Source organism: Pituophis catenifer, unplaced genomic scaffold, assembly GCF_029215685.1.
Source record: "Pituophis catenifer annectens isolate HBS135680 unplaced genomic scaffold, rPitCat1.0.hap2 SCAF_8, whole genome shotgun sequence".
In the NCBI taxonomy this organism is placed as follows: domain Eukaryota; kingdom Metazoa; phylum Chordata; class Lepidosauria; order Squamata; family Colubridae; genus Pituophis; species Pituophis catenifer.
In genome coordinates this window covers 83850204-83864513 of record NW_027256888.1, presented here as the reverse complement: position 1 = coordinate 83864513, position 14310 = coordinate 83850204, and the positions used below count along the sequence as shown (strand labels likewise).

The window sequence follows — 14310 nt, the reverse complement described above, 5'->3', positions numbered from 1 at the left end:
TATCACATCCCCCCTAGTCCTTTTTTTCTCTAGACTGGCCATGTCCAGTTCTTGCATCCGGTCTTCTTCATATATTTTAATCTCCAGGCTGTTAATCAACTCAGTTGCTCTTCTCTGCACTTTTTCCAAAGTCTCAACAACTTTTTTGGAATATGGTGACTAAAACTGGATGCAGTGCTCCAGGTGTGGCCTTACTAAGGATTTGTAAATTGTTTTTTTCATTTTCAGATTGGGCAGATCCTCCATCCTTTATATCCCCTACACTCCTCTCTTTGCTGGGCTCTTGTTTTGGGTTGCAGGTTGGACTTGATGCTCTCAAGGTTCCTTTCAAACCTTCTTACATCCTGTGATGGTAGAGATTGTAGAGCAGGGGTCTACAACGCTGGCTGGGGAATTCTGTGAGTTGAAGTCCACAAGTCTTAAAGTCGTTAACTTTGGAGACCCCCATCGTAGAGTATGATGGAAGAATCACTTTGGAAAGAAGGGGAGACTCACGGGAAGGTTTAAGCTACTCAAGCAATGTGGTGGCCACCAGCAGCCATGATTGTCTTGTGTTCCTAATGCTGTGTAATAAGGGTGAGCACCAAGTGGAAGCAGAGGGCGGAGGTGCATCCCCAGAAGAAACAACAGGAAGTGGAAGCAGGAAGCCAGGAAGCTCTCAGAGTTCAAAGTAACTAAGAGGGGCTGAGCAGGAACTGCTGGAAATCCCAGGGAGATCAGAAAGAAATCCTCAGTCCTTTGAACAACAGGAATGCCAAGATTGCCACTGATCCGCCATTCAGTGCAGAGACTTGTGCAGTTCCTCAACGTATTTACACCTGCGCCTTGTGCCAGGAAGGTGGCCTGTTCTGGCAACGGCCCACCAACTGCGCCACAAGGCTCCCGGCAGGTGGGCTTCGGAGGCCTTCCCATTCAGCCCTTCCTCCCCAGGACTGCCACGAATTGGTCCACTCCTTTTTTTTGGAGCCAGTGAACAATTGGGAGTCAATTTGGGGTCATGCTCAAGGCAGCAGGCTGGCAACCAGGAGAGCTGCCTTAGGCCCAAAGCCAGCCGGGTGATTCTTGGGCTGGTCCCTCTCTCTGTCTCGGTCCTAAGAAGAGGGAAGCCAGGGCAAAAATCTTGCCAAGTAAACAGCAGGGACCTGTCCAGGCAGGCAGGTTCCAGGAGTGACTTGAAGGCCCAAAGCAAACATCAGCCAGGGCTGTTCCCCAAGAGATGGTTCAAGACTGACCGTCTTCCTTCTGTGGTAGGACTAGAGCTAGACATGGGCTCGGTCTGCTGGGCAGAAACTGGCTGGAAAGGAAGCTGGCTTAGGTTGTCCCTGCGTCTCCTGCTCTCGGTGTTTGCTGTAGGTTACAAAGGAGGCGTTCTCGTCTGACTAGAAACTTTGCCTGGTTGTAAAAGAGGTTAAAGGGATAATAATAGGGGTCTAGAGGACGTATTTTATTGGGATTTCTGAAAGATTTTGCTAAGACTCCTAATCCAAGTTTAGCAGTCCTGGGATAAGAGGGGAAGATTCATTTCACGGTTCAGTTGTTTTCAAGAGAAATGAATGCAAAACAAAGCTAGCAGTGGTTTATGGGCGGTGACACAGTGGTTAAAAGGCAGCATTACAGGCTGACTCTGTCACTGCCATCAGTTCGATCCTGACCATCCCAAGGTTGACTCAGCCTTCCGTCCGCCTGAAGTCGGTAAAATGAGGACCCAGATAGTTGGGGGCAAGGTGCTGATTCTGTAAACCGCTCAGAGAGGGCTGGAAAGCACTGAGAAGCCGGAGGTCAGTATGCTAAGTGCTACTGCTTTTCCTCCAGAGGGCTGAGTCTCAATGCAACCGTAGAGGCCTTTTGGTGGGACACCTACATGCCTTCCTGGGGCTTTCCCGGAAGGCTCTTGCTGACCATTAGGGAAATATATCCCTGGACTAGGGGGATCCGTGGGCTGAGATGGTCTTGAAGCTGTTCCTACCTACGGAGGATTCGACTTGTTCTGCAGCCAAGGCTGGCACGCCAGGGGAATGGCCCAGGCTCCATCCAGGGTTTGTGAGGCCGACTTCGGTTCCTGCAGAGCCGCCTCTGTCTCCACGATGACGATCAAAGCCCGGCCTGCTGGCGGCATCCAGGTCTGTGGAAGCCGAATGTGCTCCTCCTGCCAAGTCGTCCTCTCTCGCACAGCAGGGAAAGCCATCGCCCAGCTCGGCCTGATCATTTCTCCAGCAGAATCCTAGGCAGGTTCATGAAGGGGTGAGCGCAGTCCTGCCGAGTGGAAGCTGTCGCTCTGCATGCAGCCTGGCATGGAACGGAGCGCCTGGAGGGACGGTGCCTCCAATCCAGGTGGCATGGGGAGCGTCAGGAGACATCAGTTTGCCCACCTCTGAAGTCTACTGCTGCTCCAGACAGGAGGGGAGAGCCCACCCATCTCAGCCCGAGCCAGTGGGAGTTTGGAGGAGCGAACATGTTTGGTTGTGTCCAAGCGTCCCAGTTCTTCTCCTGCTCCTCTTTGGCTCTTGGCTCTGCTCAACTAGCTGTGGCTTCAGCTCAGAGAGCAACCGTTTTTTCTGCACAATCCTTTGGGAGACTCTTAAGTCAGGGGTGGGGAAGGATGGCCCTTTTATGACTGGTGGACTTTAACTCCCAGAATTTCTGAGCAGCCACGCAGCCCTCTCCAAGTCCGGGAGTCCTGAAAGGGCCATCCTTCCCCACCCGACTTGTAAGGGCTTCCCTGGATCTGCTTAGATTTAATTCTCAACCGAGAGGCTTCTTCCCCTTAGGATCTTCTCTCATGTCCTACCTTCATGGAGCAAACTCTGAACCTGCACATCAGAAATTATGGGTTATGTTTAGCCCCACTATTACCTGCAGCCTCTGATGCAGTTTAGAGTTCTCATACCTGCATCACAGCCTCTCGGCTTCCCTTTTGCCCCGTTGAACAGAAGGGCAGAATGATAAAGAACCGTAAGGGACCCTTGAAGCCTCAAACCTCTCCTTGAAGCCCGTCCCCCCTCCTTGGCTCAAGGGTTCCTTTGTTCTTACTGGTGGGACCCTTTTCCTGACGTTTGGCCTCATTATCCTCAACCTGTGTCTGGCATTGCAGGCTGTCTTGACTGTCTTCCATGGGATGGGTCTCCATTCGTGGATTTGAAGGGTGCTCTCATTATCCTTCTAGTCCTCGTCTGCCCACTGCAGGACGAAGGCCTCTTCTGCATGTTTCCAGCCAAAACGGTCCTGCATTTTCTTTGGCCAGTTGGGACCGTCCATCTTGCTTTAGGTCTCTTTCCTGGATGCTTTTGGTCAAGCGGGATCCGTTCTAGGACCGCCTCGGTCCACCTGCCGTCCGTTCGTCTTGCTCTGTGACCAGCCCATTTCCATTTCAATTCTTTGACTCTCTTGATGGCATCGTATATTTTCCTTTGTTTTCTAATCCATGTGCAGGTGTTTTGTCTTGTAATGCCAAGCGTGGATCGTAGCTTTTGTATTGATTGTGAGGTTTGTGTCCATGTTTCGCCAGCGTATGTTAGAGCAGGTGGCACACCCTGATCAAAGACTTTTCAGGCACAGGGGGAGGTTGTTCTTGAAAATCACGCTTAGCTTGCCAGGTGCTATGGTATTCCCCCAGTAATTCTCTCCTCAAGGCGAAACATGCTGCATTCTCCTTAGGAAAACATCCTTCCGGGTCCTTGAGCAACCTTACATCCTTCCTTGCGTCTCTGAGTCTTGCCCAGAATGAACCTAGGACTCCAGGTGGGGTGGAACCAACAGGGAACCCAGTGGAGATACCCCCACAGGCTGGAACTTTCCGGCCAAACGAGGCCCCCTGGGGCTTGGTCTTCCTGCTTCTAATCATCCTATAATTGACTAATAGTCATAAGGTTGACTCTGGGCCGCTCCCTCAGGTGGCTGGCCTTTTCCGTGACTCTCTGGTGACAACAGGGAATGCAGGCATGATCTCGGATCCATGTCGATGTGAACGCAAGCAGAGGAGTATTTATAGTTGTTACAGCAGCTGAACTAACTTGGAAGAGGCCTATCAAAAACCTGGACCAGAAGACGGTGCTCATTAGCGGAATCCATTCTGGCCAGCCGTCCCTTCCTCTTTTGATACGGTTCAGCTGAGGAACAGAACTCTTGGTCTTCGGTAGGAGACCAAGTTCGAGTTCAAGTTAGGGGTGACTTTCCTACGTGGCCTTTGGGGTGGGCCTGGGCTAACCCTGGCTCTTTGGATGGGGAGCTCCCACCTGGCTCTGCGGCTTCCGAGGCCCGGCCCTGTCCGAGCGCAGGACACTGTCCGAAGTGCTGATCTCTCCAGGGCTTGGGCGGAGCAGATCAAGGCAGTTGGCGGTGGCCCCGTTTCCAAGTGCCTTCGCCTCAAAAGATTTACGAGCTTTGATTGTGCACCATTTTGGCTCTCCTCCGCTGCCCTGGCTTTGTTTTCTTTCCCACTAACAATGACCTCAGCTCTGTTTGTTTTAACGAGTTCGTGACCTCCGCCTGGGTTTACACCAGAGAACGAGCAGCACTCGCAGAAAAATGCGCCCCTCCTGGGATGGCTCCCTGAGTGTGTGTGTGTGTGTGTGTGTGCACCGTCTCAAAATGGTGGGGAGCCTCCTCCCTATGTCAAACAATGGCAGAGGTTCAAGGCTGTGAGTAAACCCCGAGACAGAGCTGAGTTGGCCTCTCCTGACACCTCTGCTCAGCTGCAAGGAACAGAGCAAGCAGGCTCAGCCACCGGTACCACAAAACCCAGGAAGCTGCTCCTGCTGCCCCCGTTGGGCAAGCACAGATGCAGCGACATCAGCCTTTTAATTCGATTGATTGGGCACGCAGCCGGTCAAGCTGGGTCTACCAACCTAGGCAGAAGCACTCGGGCAGCCTTGCCACCCCTGGGCCCTCCAGATGGGGAGGCCATGCCAGGGTTGGGATGCTGGACACTGGAATGCCTCTACATCTGGAAAGGGGGAGTGGCTACCCGAAAGCAGTTGCTGTTTCCAAATAGAGAAGAGAACTTTGATATATACAGATTGGTGTCTGCCTTTTCTGCCCCACTTTCTTGTTTATTTCCTTTGAAAATGTTTCGCTTCTCATCCAAGAAGCTTCTTCAGTTCGGATTCATTAGAGTTAGGACATTTCAGAAGCTTCTTGGATGAGAAGCGAAATGTTTTCAAGGGAAAAAAACCCCAGTTGCCTTTGGGACAAGCAAGACCTGGATGACGAAGGATCTCCCTAGACATCGACAGCTCCGCAGAGGAGTGAAACCTGGGCCTTTGGTTCTGGAAAGCTCCCGGCTGCCTGTTTGGGAGCAGGGAAGATGAGCCACCGGCCCCAAAGCGAAGGAAGAGCAGGCCTGTGTTTTCCCCGAATGCCATTCTGGAGTTGAGTCATACCGGTTCTCAAGGCTCAAAGTCACACCGAGGCCATAAATCTGGTTTATCCCAGCAGGGAGATAAGCTGTGCACACAGCATAAATCTAGTTGCTGGTGAACCACCTTCCCGAGATAGGCGGTTCCATGCAGGCTGGGGACTTTTGCCTTTAAAGGGTCAGGGCGACCCGGTCCGTGACCTCCAGGACCTGCTTCCCAGAGCAGAGGGCCCAGGGCAGGAAGGCCATCCAGGGGTCAGGCTGAGGGAGAGCAGGAGGGCCAGCCTCCTGCTTCGAGCCAGATTCCTGCTTGGCTTCCAGATTTATTCTTAATCTGCAACAAACAGCCATAAATCCTGTTTCTTCTGTTGGTGCCAAAGGCCAGGCTCTTCCCCGGTAGTTTCCACAACAGGCCCCCTTGGATGTCGGGCCTGGATTAAGGCCTTTGCGTGGCTCCAGTCAAAGCTCAGCCCGGGCACCGGTGCTGGTCTGGTGCCGGGGCGGTTTAGCTGGCAGCCGAGCACGGCCTGTGAGATGGGAGGCCTGATTAGCTTCGGCTCAGGCTGAAGGCCTTGGGGAGGTGGCCAGGGGGGCCTGCGAGGTTTTCCTCCCAGACGAGCTGTGGCTGTAGCCGGTTCCTCATGGGAACACTTGCACAGGGGCTGGGGGGTGGGACCAGAAACAGAATGGAATAGAACCGGAAGGGACCTTGGAGGTCTTCTAGTCCAGCCCCCTGCTCAAGCAGGAGACCCTCTACCACTCCAGACAAATGGCCGTCCAGTCTTTTCTTAAAAGCCTCCCGTGTTGGAGCGCCTGGAGGCAAGTGGCCCCAGCTCCAGAAGGATCCTCCGGGTGGCCTCTGGAGTCCCAGGCTGCTGCTCCTGGTGAGGGAGGCTGCAGACAGGCTGGGCAAGGTCAGGCGCTCTTTGCCTTGGCATTCCCTGACATGCACGGACAAGTTCCAGGCGGCTCCTTGGAGCCTTGGCTGGCATTAGGGGCAGCTGCAGGTGGAGGCCAGTTGCTAGCCCACCTGCCAGAGTGCCTGTCCACCTCGCTGGCTCACTGCTTTCTGGGGTGCAGCTGTGCGGCACAGCTTGAGTGGCGGGTAACAGGAGGCTCATCTGACGAGGTGGCAGAGACCCCTTGGGCTCATGAAAGGAGGAGATCTGCAGCTCAGGGCGGAACTGGGGGCTCCCTGGTGCTCTCTGAGCCGGGTGGTTTTCTTGTAGACATTTCATGACCCAGCTGGGCAACCTTATCAGTGCTAGAGGGAAGTGGGATTTGCAGAGAGGAGGAGAAGGAGGACTGTCCGGTCCTTGATGGCCTAAAAGCCTGGCTGTTTTCTTGAAGATGTTTCATTATCCAAACTAGGCAGCGTCATTATCACTAATGCTGATTACGTTACCTAGTTGAGTCATGAAACGTCTGCCAGAGAAAACCAGGCTCAGAGAGCACCAAGAACTCCTCAATTATTATTCCTCTTCCTCCTCCTCCTCCTCCCTTCTGTCACTGATGATGTTCCCTAGTTTGGGTCATGAAACATCTGCTCAGAGAGCACCAAGGAGCCCTCGTGGCAACCCTGAGCTACAAAGGTTCTCCTTGATTGAGCCCAAGGGCTCTCTGCCATCTCTTCCACTCTTCCCTTGGGCTCTGCCCCCTCCCGATGCATGCACAGAGCAGGACAGGCGAGGTCCCGGTGCAGCCCCCTTGCCCTACTGCAGCTGCCTGGCCTTTCCTCCTTTTGCCTCTTGCCCACTCTCTGGCTTTGCAGATCTGGCCAGATCGTCCTTGCCCTCGGCTGCGTCTCCCTGGAGGAAGCCACGGAAGGAGGCCGGAGCCAAGCACTCGCAACCCCCTCCCCCATGCTGGCCCTTGGCCGCTTTCACCGGAGTGTTTAGAAACCCTCAGTGAGCGCGCCAGGGAGGAGAGAGAGAGCGAGAGAGAGCAGCGAGCAAGTTCAAGGCAAGGTGAAGCTCTTGGGAGATAATCAGAAAGTTCATGCGGAGGTGGCAGCCGCTGCCGCAGTTTCACACAGACTGCCTGGGGTGAGCGGGAGGTCACCCCTTCCTCTGCGCCCTGCCCTCCCCCGGTAAACAAAAGCAACCTGCCATTCACAAGGAACTTGGCACCCTCGACCGGGAGCCGGGCACGGGTGGCAGCCCAGACCGGCTCCTTGGCAGGTACACCGTCTACTGGAGGCGGTGCCAGGAAGGAAGGAGGCCCATCGCTTTTCCTCTGGCCGCCCTGAATTGTGCCCGGGGCACCCTCTCCATGTGCCAGCCTTCTGCCAAGTAGCCTAAGTCAAGGGTCTCCAAGCGTGGCCACTTTAAGACTTGTGAACTTCAACTCCCAGAATTCCCCAGCCAGTGCATGCTGGGAGTTGAAGTCCACAAGTCTTAAAGTGGCCGCGCTTGGAGACCCTTGACCTCAAGGGATCCTGGCCCTGCCCTGCTACCCTCCTGCCAGGAGATGCTTTGGGCAAGCGGAACCACTGGGCGTTCATTTCAGTGTCCCAGGCAGGAGGGAGTGGGTGCCAGGTGAGAGGGGTCCCAACACTGGAGGAGAATCTCTCTCTCTGTAACGAGTCCAAGGCCCTGACTTCCTTGGCAGCCCTATTTTCTCCTGAAGCCCAAGCTCTCGGGTTCCTCTCCTCCCAGATCTCTTCTCCAGTCCCTGGGCCTCCTTGCTCTCCTCAGAGATGTGGCAACAGTCAGAATTGTGAAAAATGGTCCTAAGTCGACTTGTTTCAGTGATCACTTTGAACAGTCACTAAATGAATGGTTGTAAGTTGAGGAACCGCCTATAGCAGGTCCATAGTTCCCGAGATCTTCCTTCACCCGTTTTTCAATAGGAAGGAGAACTGAGTTCATTCAAATCCAGTTTGAACCCAAGACCCACCTTGGCCCCGCTTTCTTTCCCCTTCCATCATCTTCTGCTTCTTCTTCTTCTTTCCCCCTTTTGTCCTTCCTTTCTCGTTTATTTTTTCCGTAAGTGCAAAACGGTTTGTCTTGGGCCCCTGGTTTCCTTTTGAGTTTCCATCCGTTCTGTGTTGCCTTTTCTTGCGCTTCCCTCTTTACAACTCAGGTGGGGGAATCGAAAGCTGCATTCCGTCCTCCTAAAATCGATCTAGAAGGTTGAAGGGTTGCAATTCCACCCCCACCTGCCCCATCCCCCCAGCTGTCTCCAAGTGTAGCCTTGGCCTTTCCTGGAAATACACTCTTGCCTAGAAAGAGACAGCCCCTCCCTCCTCTTGTGTCATCGGGGAGACCACCTAAAAAGCTTCTGATTGTGCATCTCCCTTGTTAAACCGTCTCCCCCCAGCCCCGTATCTCAGCTGTCAATCTTTGCTCTTTTTGATCCTGGGCTCCCTACAGAATAGCCCTGGGGGGCAAGGCTGCCACTGGCCAGACTGAGTGCCTGCCAATTGGCTGCTCTGCCCTCACCAAACTCCTGGTTTGTTTCTCTCTTCCTCCCCCAGGGGTGGGCTTCTCTGCTGAGAACGCGAATGATGGAGACAGACACACAGACACCCGGCTGAAGGTCAAGGCCCCCATTGCCCTTCTTCTGCCCCCTGGGCACAAGGGGCCTCTGCTGGCACGTGCTGCCTGCAGGGGGTGGGGTGGGGAGCAGCCAAGGGGGCTCACCTCTCTGCAATGGGGCCGCTGGCTGCAGGGGCTGCGCTGCAAAGGGGGGTGGGGGCGGGGGCAGATTAGAAAAATTCCTTGGAGGCCAGGAGAAAGAGGAGACAATCCACATGGCAGGTTGCTTCCCTTTCCTGGACTGATTGGCTGGGAACATTTTCCCTCTTTCACCCATTTTCCCTGGAATCAGAGGAGGCTGGCGGGGGGTCTAGATTCTCTCGGTTGGGCTACTGCATTCTAAGCCAGGCTACTTCGCCCTGAGAGCAGGGGTGAAATCCAGCAGGTTCTGACAGGTTCTGGAGAACCCGTAGTGGAAATTTTGAGCCATTCAGACAACTGGCAAATACCACCTCTGGCTGGTCCCAGAGTGGGGTGGAATGGGGATTTTGCAATATCTTTCCCCCTGGAGTGGGGAGGGAATGGGGATTTTGCAGTATCTTTCCCCTGGAGTCAGATGGGAATGGAGATTTTGCAGTATCCTTCCCCTGCCACGCTCACCAAGCCACGCTCACCAAGCCACACCACACCCACAGAACCGGTAGTAAAAAAAAATTGGATTTCACCACTGCCTGAGAGACTCTGGCGGCAGTTGCTGCCCTGCACTTCAGAGGCAGCGGGTGGGAAGACGGGGATTGGAGGAGGACCAGGGAAATGCACAGGCCACCCCCCCCCCCGGGTGATGGAGCCAGGCCTGGTCTCCTAGCCCCTCCCTCCTCATGGGACCCTTGTGGACGAGGGGAAAAGGGCAGAGGCACAGCCTTTGTCCCAGAGGAGAAGCAGCTCTGGACTCAAGGCGGGCAGTCGTTGTGGACCCAGCATCTGAATAGCCATAGCCATGGCCCTTGGACTTACCTGCCGCTTCCCAGTGCTTCCCAGCCCTCTCTAAGCGGTTTGCAGAGTCAGCCTTTTGCCCCTGGGTCCTTGTTTTACCGACTTTGGAAGGGCGGAAGGCTTAAAATGGCCAGGTTGGAGAGACTGGTGTTACAGAACCAAGCCGGCCACTCCTAAACGTGAAAGAGCAAAGCATTTATTGATTTTATTCCATTTCTATGCCGCCCAAGTCGCTCTTCCTCCCGCTTGGGAGGGTATTTCGATACCAAAGCTCAGCTGAGGAAACCCCGAAGAACACTCGTCGAAACAATCACACTTTGGCGTTACCAGAAATAGCCCTGATCTTTCCCGGGAATAAATTACAATCATTTACAGATGGAAAAAATGAAAGACGTTATATATGTGGCAAGTGCAGATGTGAATATTTCTGGACTCCGTCCACTGGAAAACTAATAAAGACCGAAGACTAAAAAACAGGCCCCGGAGCGTGTCCAAAAACAACGCAGTCGGGAGAGATACGGATGCAGCTCGACCGAAGGCTTCACGCTGCTCCCCTCAGAATACAGAATATACAAGAGCTGGAAGGGACCTTGGAGATCTTCTAGTCCAACCCCCAGCTCAGGCAGGAGAAACTCTACCATTTCAGACAAATGGCTGCCCAATCTCTACTCAGAAACTTCCAGTGTTGGAGCATTTATAACCTCTGGAAAGAAGTTCTTCCACTCATTAACTGTGCCTGTTGAGGAAATTTCTCATTACTTCCAGAGAGAAGAGAAGAGAAGAGAAGAGAAGAGAAGAGAAGAGAAGAGAAGAGAAGAGAAGAGAAGAGAAGAGAAGAGAAGAGAAGAGAAGAGAGAAGAGAAGAGAAGAGAAGAGAAGAGAAGAGAAGAGAGAGAGAAGAGAGAGAAGAGAAGAGAAGAGAAGAGAAGAGAAGAGAAGAGAAGAGAAGAGAAGAGGAAAGGAAGGAAGGAAAAGAAAGAAAGAAAAAGAAAGAAAGAAAGAAAAAGAAAGAAAGAAAGAAAAACTCTCACCTTATAGATTAGCCCAGCCACCCTGCCTCCCCTGTCATCCATGTTGTCAGTGACTCGTGGCCTGGAGGATTGCTGGGGGGGAGGGGGGGAGGGGAGGTGATGCGTGAGCCAACCATGGGGTAGGGCACAACTTGGGAACTTCTGTGTCTCCTCCTGGGCTTCTCCTCCAGGACATGGACTCTCCCAAGTTCCCCCAGCTCAGCCCCCCTCTCCTTAAGAAGCCAGCAGCCCCCCAGCCCCCCTCCCTACACCGACCCCCATACCCCCAGGGCGGGGGCTGCTGTCCTCCCTGCTGTAGGCCCGGCTTCCCTCCCTGGCCAAGCCGGCGGGAGGGGGTGGGGTGGGGTGGGGGCTCCTTCCCAACGAGGGGTGTGTGCTTGTCTGTGTGTGCGTGCGCCCTGACCAGGGTGATGGATGGCCCTGCAGAGCCAACTCGCCGGCTGCAGGAATTAATGGCATTTGCATAATCTTCACTTTGGAATCTGCCCCAGCAGATCGTGGCCTGGTCGGTGCAAGAGCCACACGTTGTCCTCACCAAAGACCCCCCTCCCTCCCTCCCCTCCCTCCCTCCCCCATTTAGGAGGTGAAAAGTTGAAGGGGGAGAACGAAGAAAGTCCCCATTTCTGGGCTGCATAAATTCTCCTGCCCTTGTCAGGCTTCCCAGCCCAGTTGTGTTGTTGCAGCCGCTCTCCACGTGCGGAGAAACACAGCCTCTGAAGGAGGGGGGGGGCAGCCCAGCCGCAGAGCCCTCCCGCCCAGCCATGCGTCCACAAGATGGATGGGCCGAGGGATGGCAGGGCTGCCGGCCATCCATCACCCTTGCCTGTCTGCCGGTCTTTGCTGGCGGAGCCTGGACTCTGAATAACAAGAGCTGGAAGGGACCTTGGAGGTCTTCTAGTCCAACCCCCTGTTTAAGCAGGAGTCTCTACACCATTTCAGACAAATGGCTGTCCAGTCCCTTTTTAAACACTTAAAAACTTCCAGTGATGGAGCATCCACAACATCTGAAGGCAGCTGTTCCACTGGTTAAAATTAAAATGGCCACATTTGGAGACCCTGGCCTGGATCATGGAGGCTGCAGCTCCATCCTCTCTGGCCACCAAGGAAGCGGTGTCTTCTGCAGATGTCCAGCCTGCTTCTTCTCCCCTTGCCTCCTTCAAGAGGCAGCCATTGGCTGATCTTGGTTTGTTGGTTTCCATTTTTCCAGCTGGATTTATGTAGAAACTTGCACACACAAAAAAACCCTGGAGCTCCCCAAAGATCCTCTAGCCAGCTCACCAATTGCTGGATGTCCTTCTCGGCAAGAAATGGGGTCTGTTTGGCCCCAGAGAGAAGGGATCCAAGGTCAGGGGTGGACAGTCCACTCCTTTTGCTCAGGTGGCTGCTGTCCATTTAAGGGGTCTATGCAGAGTCTCCTGGTTGTCCCAAAGGTGCTTTTTCCAAAAGGCCAATGGACTTTTTGGTGGTTTTCCTTGAAAAGGTTTCGCTTCTCATCCAGGAAGCTTCTTCAGTTCTGGGTTAAGGTTGAACTGAAGAAGCTTCTTGGAGAGAAGCAAAGCATTTCCAAAGAGGACAGAAAACCCAAGAAAGTCCAGTTGCCCTTTGGAAAAGCCCTTTTGGGATGTCCATCCGGGAGTTTTAACATCCAACAAAACCTGTTGTGAGGATTTAGGTGAGGCCTGAGGCTGAATCCCAAGAGGGATGCCTTCGTTCAGCCTTCTGCGTTTTGGGTCTGCCGTCGTAGTGGGAGAGGTGGTCAATAAGCCCATTTTACAGGCTTGCTCCCTTTTCCTCTTTCAGCTGCTGGATCTCTTTCTCCAGTGGGACTGGTCGACGTACCTGGCCGACTACGGGCAACCCACCTGCAAGTACCATTCGGGTGAATCCGACGACCGCCGCTGGCCTTGCTGGAAAAGTGAGTGGGTCCTCCCAGGGGCCGACAGCCCCTGCTTGCTGCTCCTATGCCCCAGGCCGCCTGGGGTGGGGCCCAGCCTTGCACGGGAGCTGCTGCTTATGGCAATGCTGCATGTGGGGCTGGGTTGCAGCTGTCACTGGCTGTGTTGTCCTTGGGGCAGCCCCTCAAGTACTGGAATACTGCTTTCATGTCATCCCTAATCCTTCTTTTCTCTAGAGCTGGCCATACCCAAATCCTGCAGCCGTTCTTCGTATGTTTTTCTCTCCAGGCCTTTCATCCTCTTAGTTGCTCTTCTCTGAACTTTTTCCAAAAGTCTCAACATATTTTTTTGTAATGTGGGAACCAAAACTGGATGCAGCATTCCAGGTGTGGCCTGACTAAGGCTTTACAAAGCAGTACTAAGACTTCATGTGATTTTGATTCTGTGCCTCTGTTTATACAACCAAGGATTGTATTCGCTTTTTTGGCTGCTGCAGCACATGGCCGGCTCATGTTTGAGGATCGTCCACTGGGACTCCAAGGTCCCTCTCACAGCGACTGTTTTTGCCACTTCAGTGTCACCACATGCGAGTGGATTGCAGGCCTTTTCTTTGCGGGGGGTGGGGGGTGGGGGGGGTTGCTGTTCCTCCCTGCGTGGCCTCTGGGAGAAGCTGACACGGCCCTCCGTGTGCAGCCCCTGGACCGGACCAGACCCCCGTCTGGCAGTGGGGGCAGAAAGGGATTGAGCTGGCACAGGAGGTGTCACTGGCTGGTGCCTGCATGTGCCACCTTGGCTTGGCTGCTGAGCTGGATGGCCATTGGGGCGCTTCGGGACCAAGTGCGGGACTGTGGGGCCGAGGGCAACAGCCTGGGGCAGCGAGAGGTCCTGTAACCAAAGGGGCTTCACCTTCTCCTCCATTGGTCCTGCTCCAAATTCCCCGTAGTCCTCAGAGAAACCTGCAGAGGCCTGGCCAGGCTGCTGCCCTTCGGCCCCGGCCCGCCCTTCCCTTTGCCCCTTCCCCCATGCCGGAGGGCTTGCATGGCCTGCTGGTGGGAGTAGGTGAGCCAGGAAGCAGGAGAGGCAGCTGCCAGCCGCCACTTAACTTCTCCTTTGCTTTATTTCTCCTTCCTCCCCATCCCTCCCTCCCTCCTCCTGGCAGGATCTCCCGAGAGTAAGTATGTGTGGGGGTGGCTTTGCTGGCATCCTCAGCCTGTACGAAATGCAAGGGGGGGGGCCCCAAGTTCAATCCCCCAAGTCCTCTGATGTGCCAAGGGTGCTTTTTCCAAAATGTCCTTGCTTTTTTCTTTGAAAACCTTTTGCTTCTCATCCAAGAAGCTTCTTCAGTTCTAACTCATTAGAGTTACAACTTCAGCCAGAACTGAAGACGCTTCTTGGGAGAAAAGCGAAAGTTTTCAAAGAAAAATAAGAAAATCCAGTTGCCTTTTGGAAAAAAGCACCTTTGGGGCAACCGTGAGCCTGGAGGACAGAGCATCTCCAGAGACATGGAGCCAAATACTCCTTCTGGGCTGGGGGGTCGTTCTGTATGGACGGGACAGCTG

General features: G+C 54.1%; 1 protein-coding gene across 1 annotated transcript in view; it reads left to right on the top strand.

Moving 5' to 3' along the window:
- EXOC6B (exocyst complex component 6B) overlaps positions 1 to 13185 on the top strand; it is a 145502-nt gene extending 132317 nt beyond the window's left edge. Inside the window, exons 20-21 of the mRNA XM_070949200.1 lie at positions 12657 to 12771; positions 13040 to 13185. Coding sequence (XP_070805301.1) covers positions 12657 to 12771; positions 13040 to 13056 — 132 coding nt within the window. The 3' untranslated portion in view covers positions 13057 to 13185. The remainder of the gene's footprint in view (positions 1 to 12656; positions 12772 to 13039) is intronic.
- Positions 13186 to 14310: the final 1125 nt, after the last annotated feature.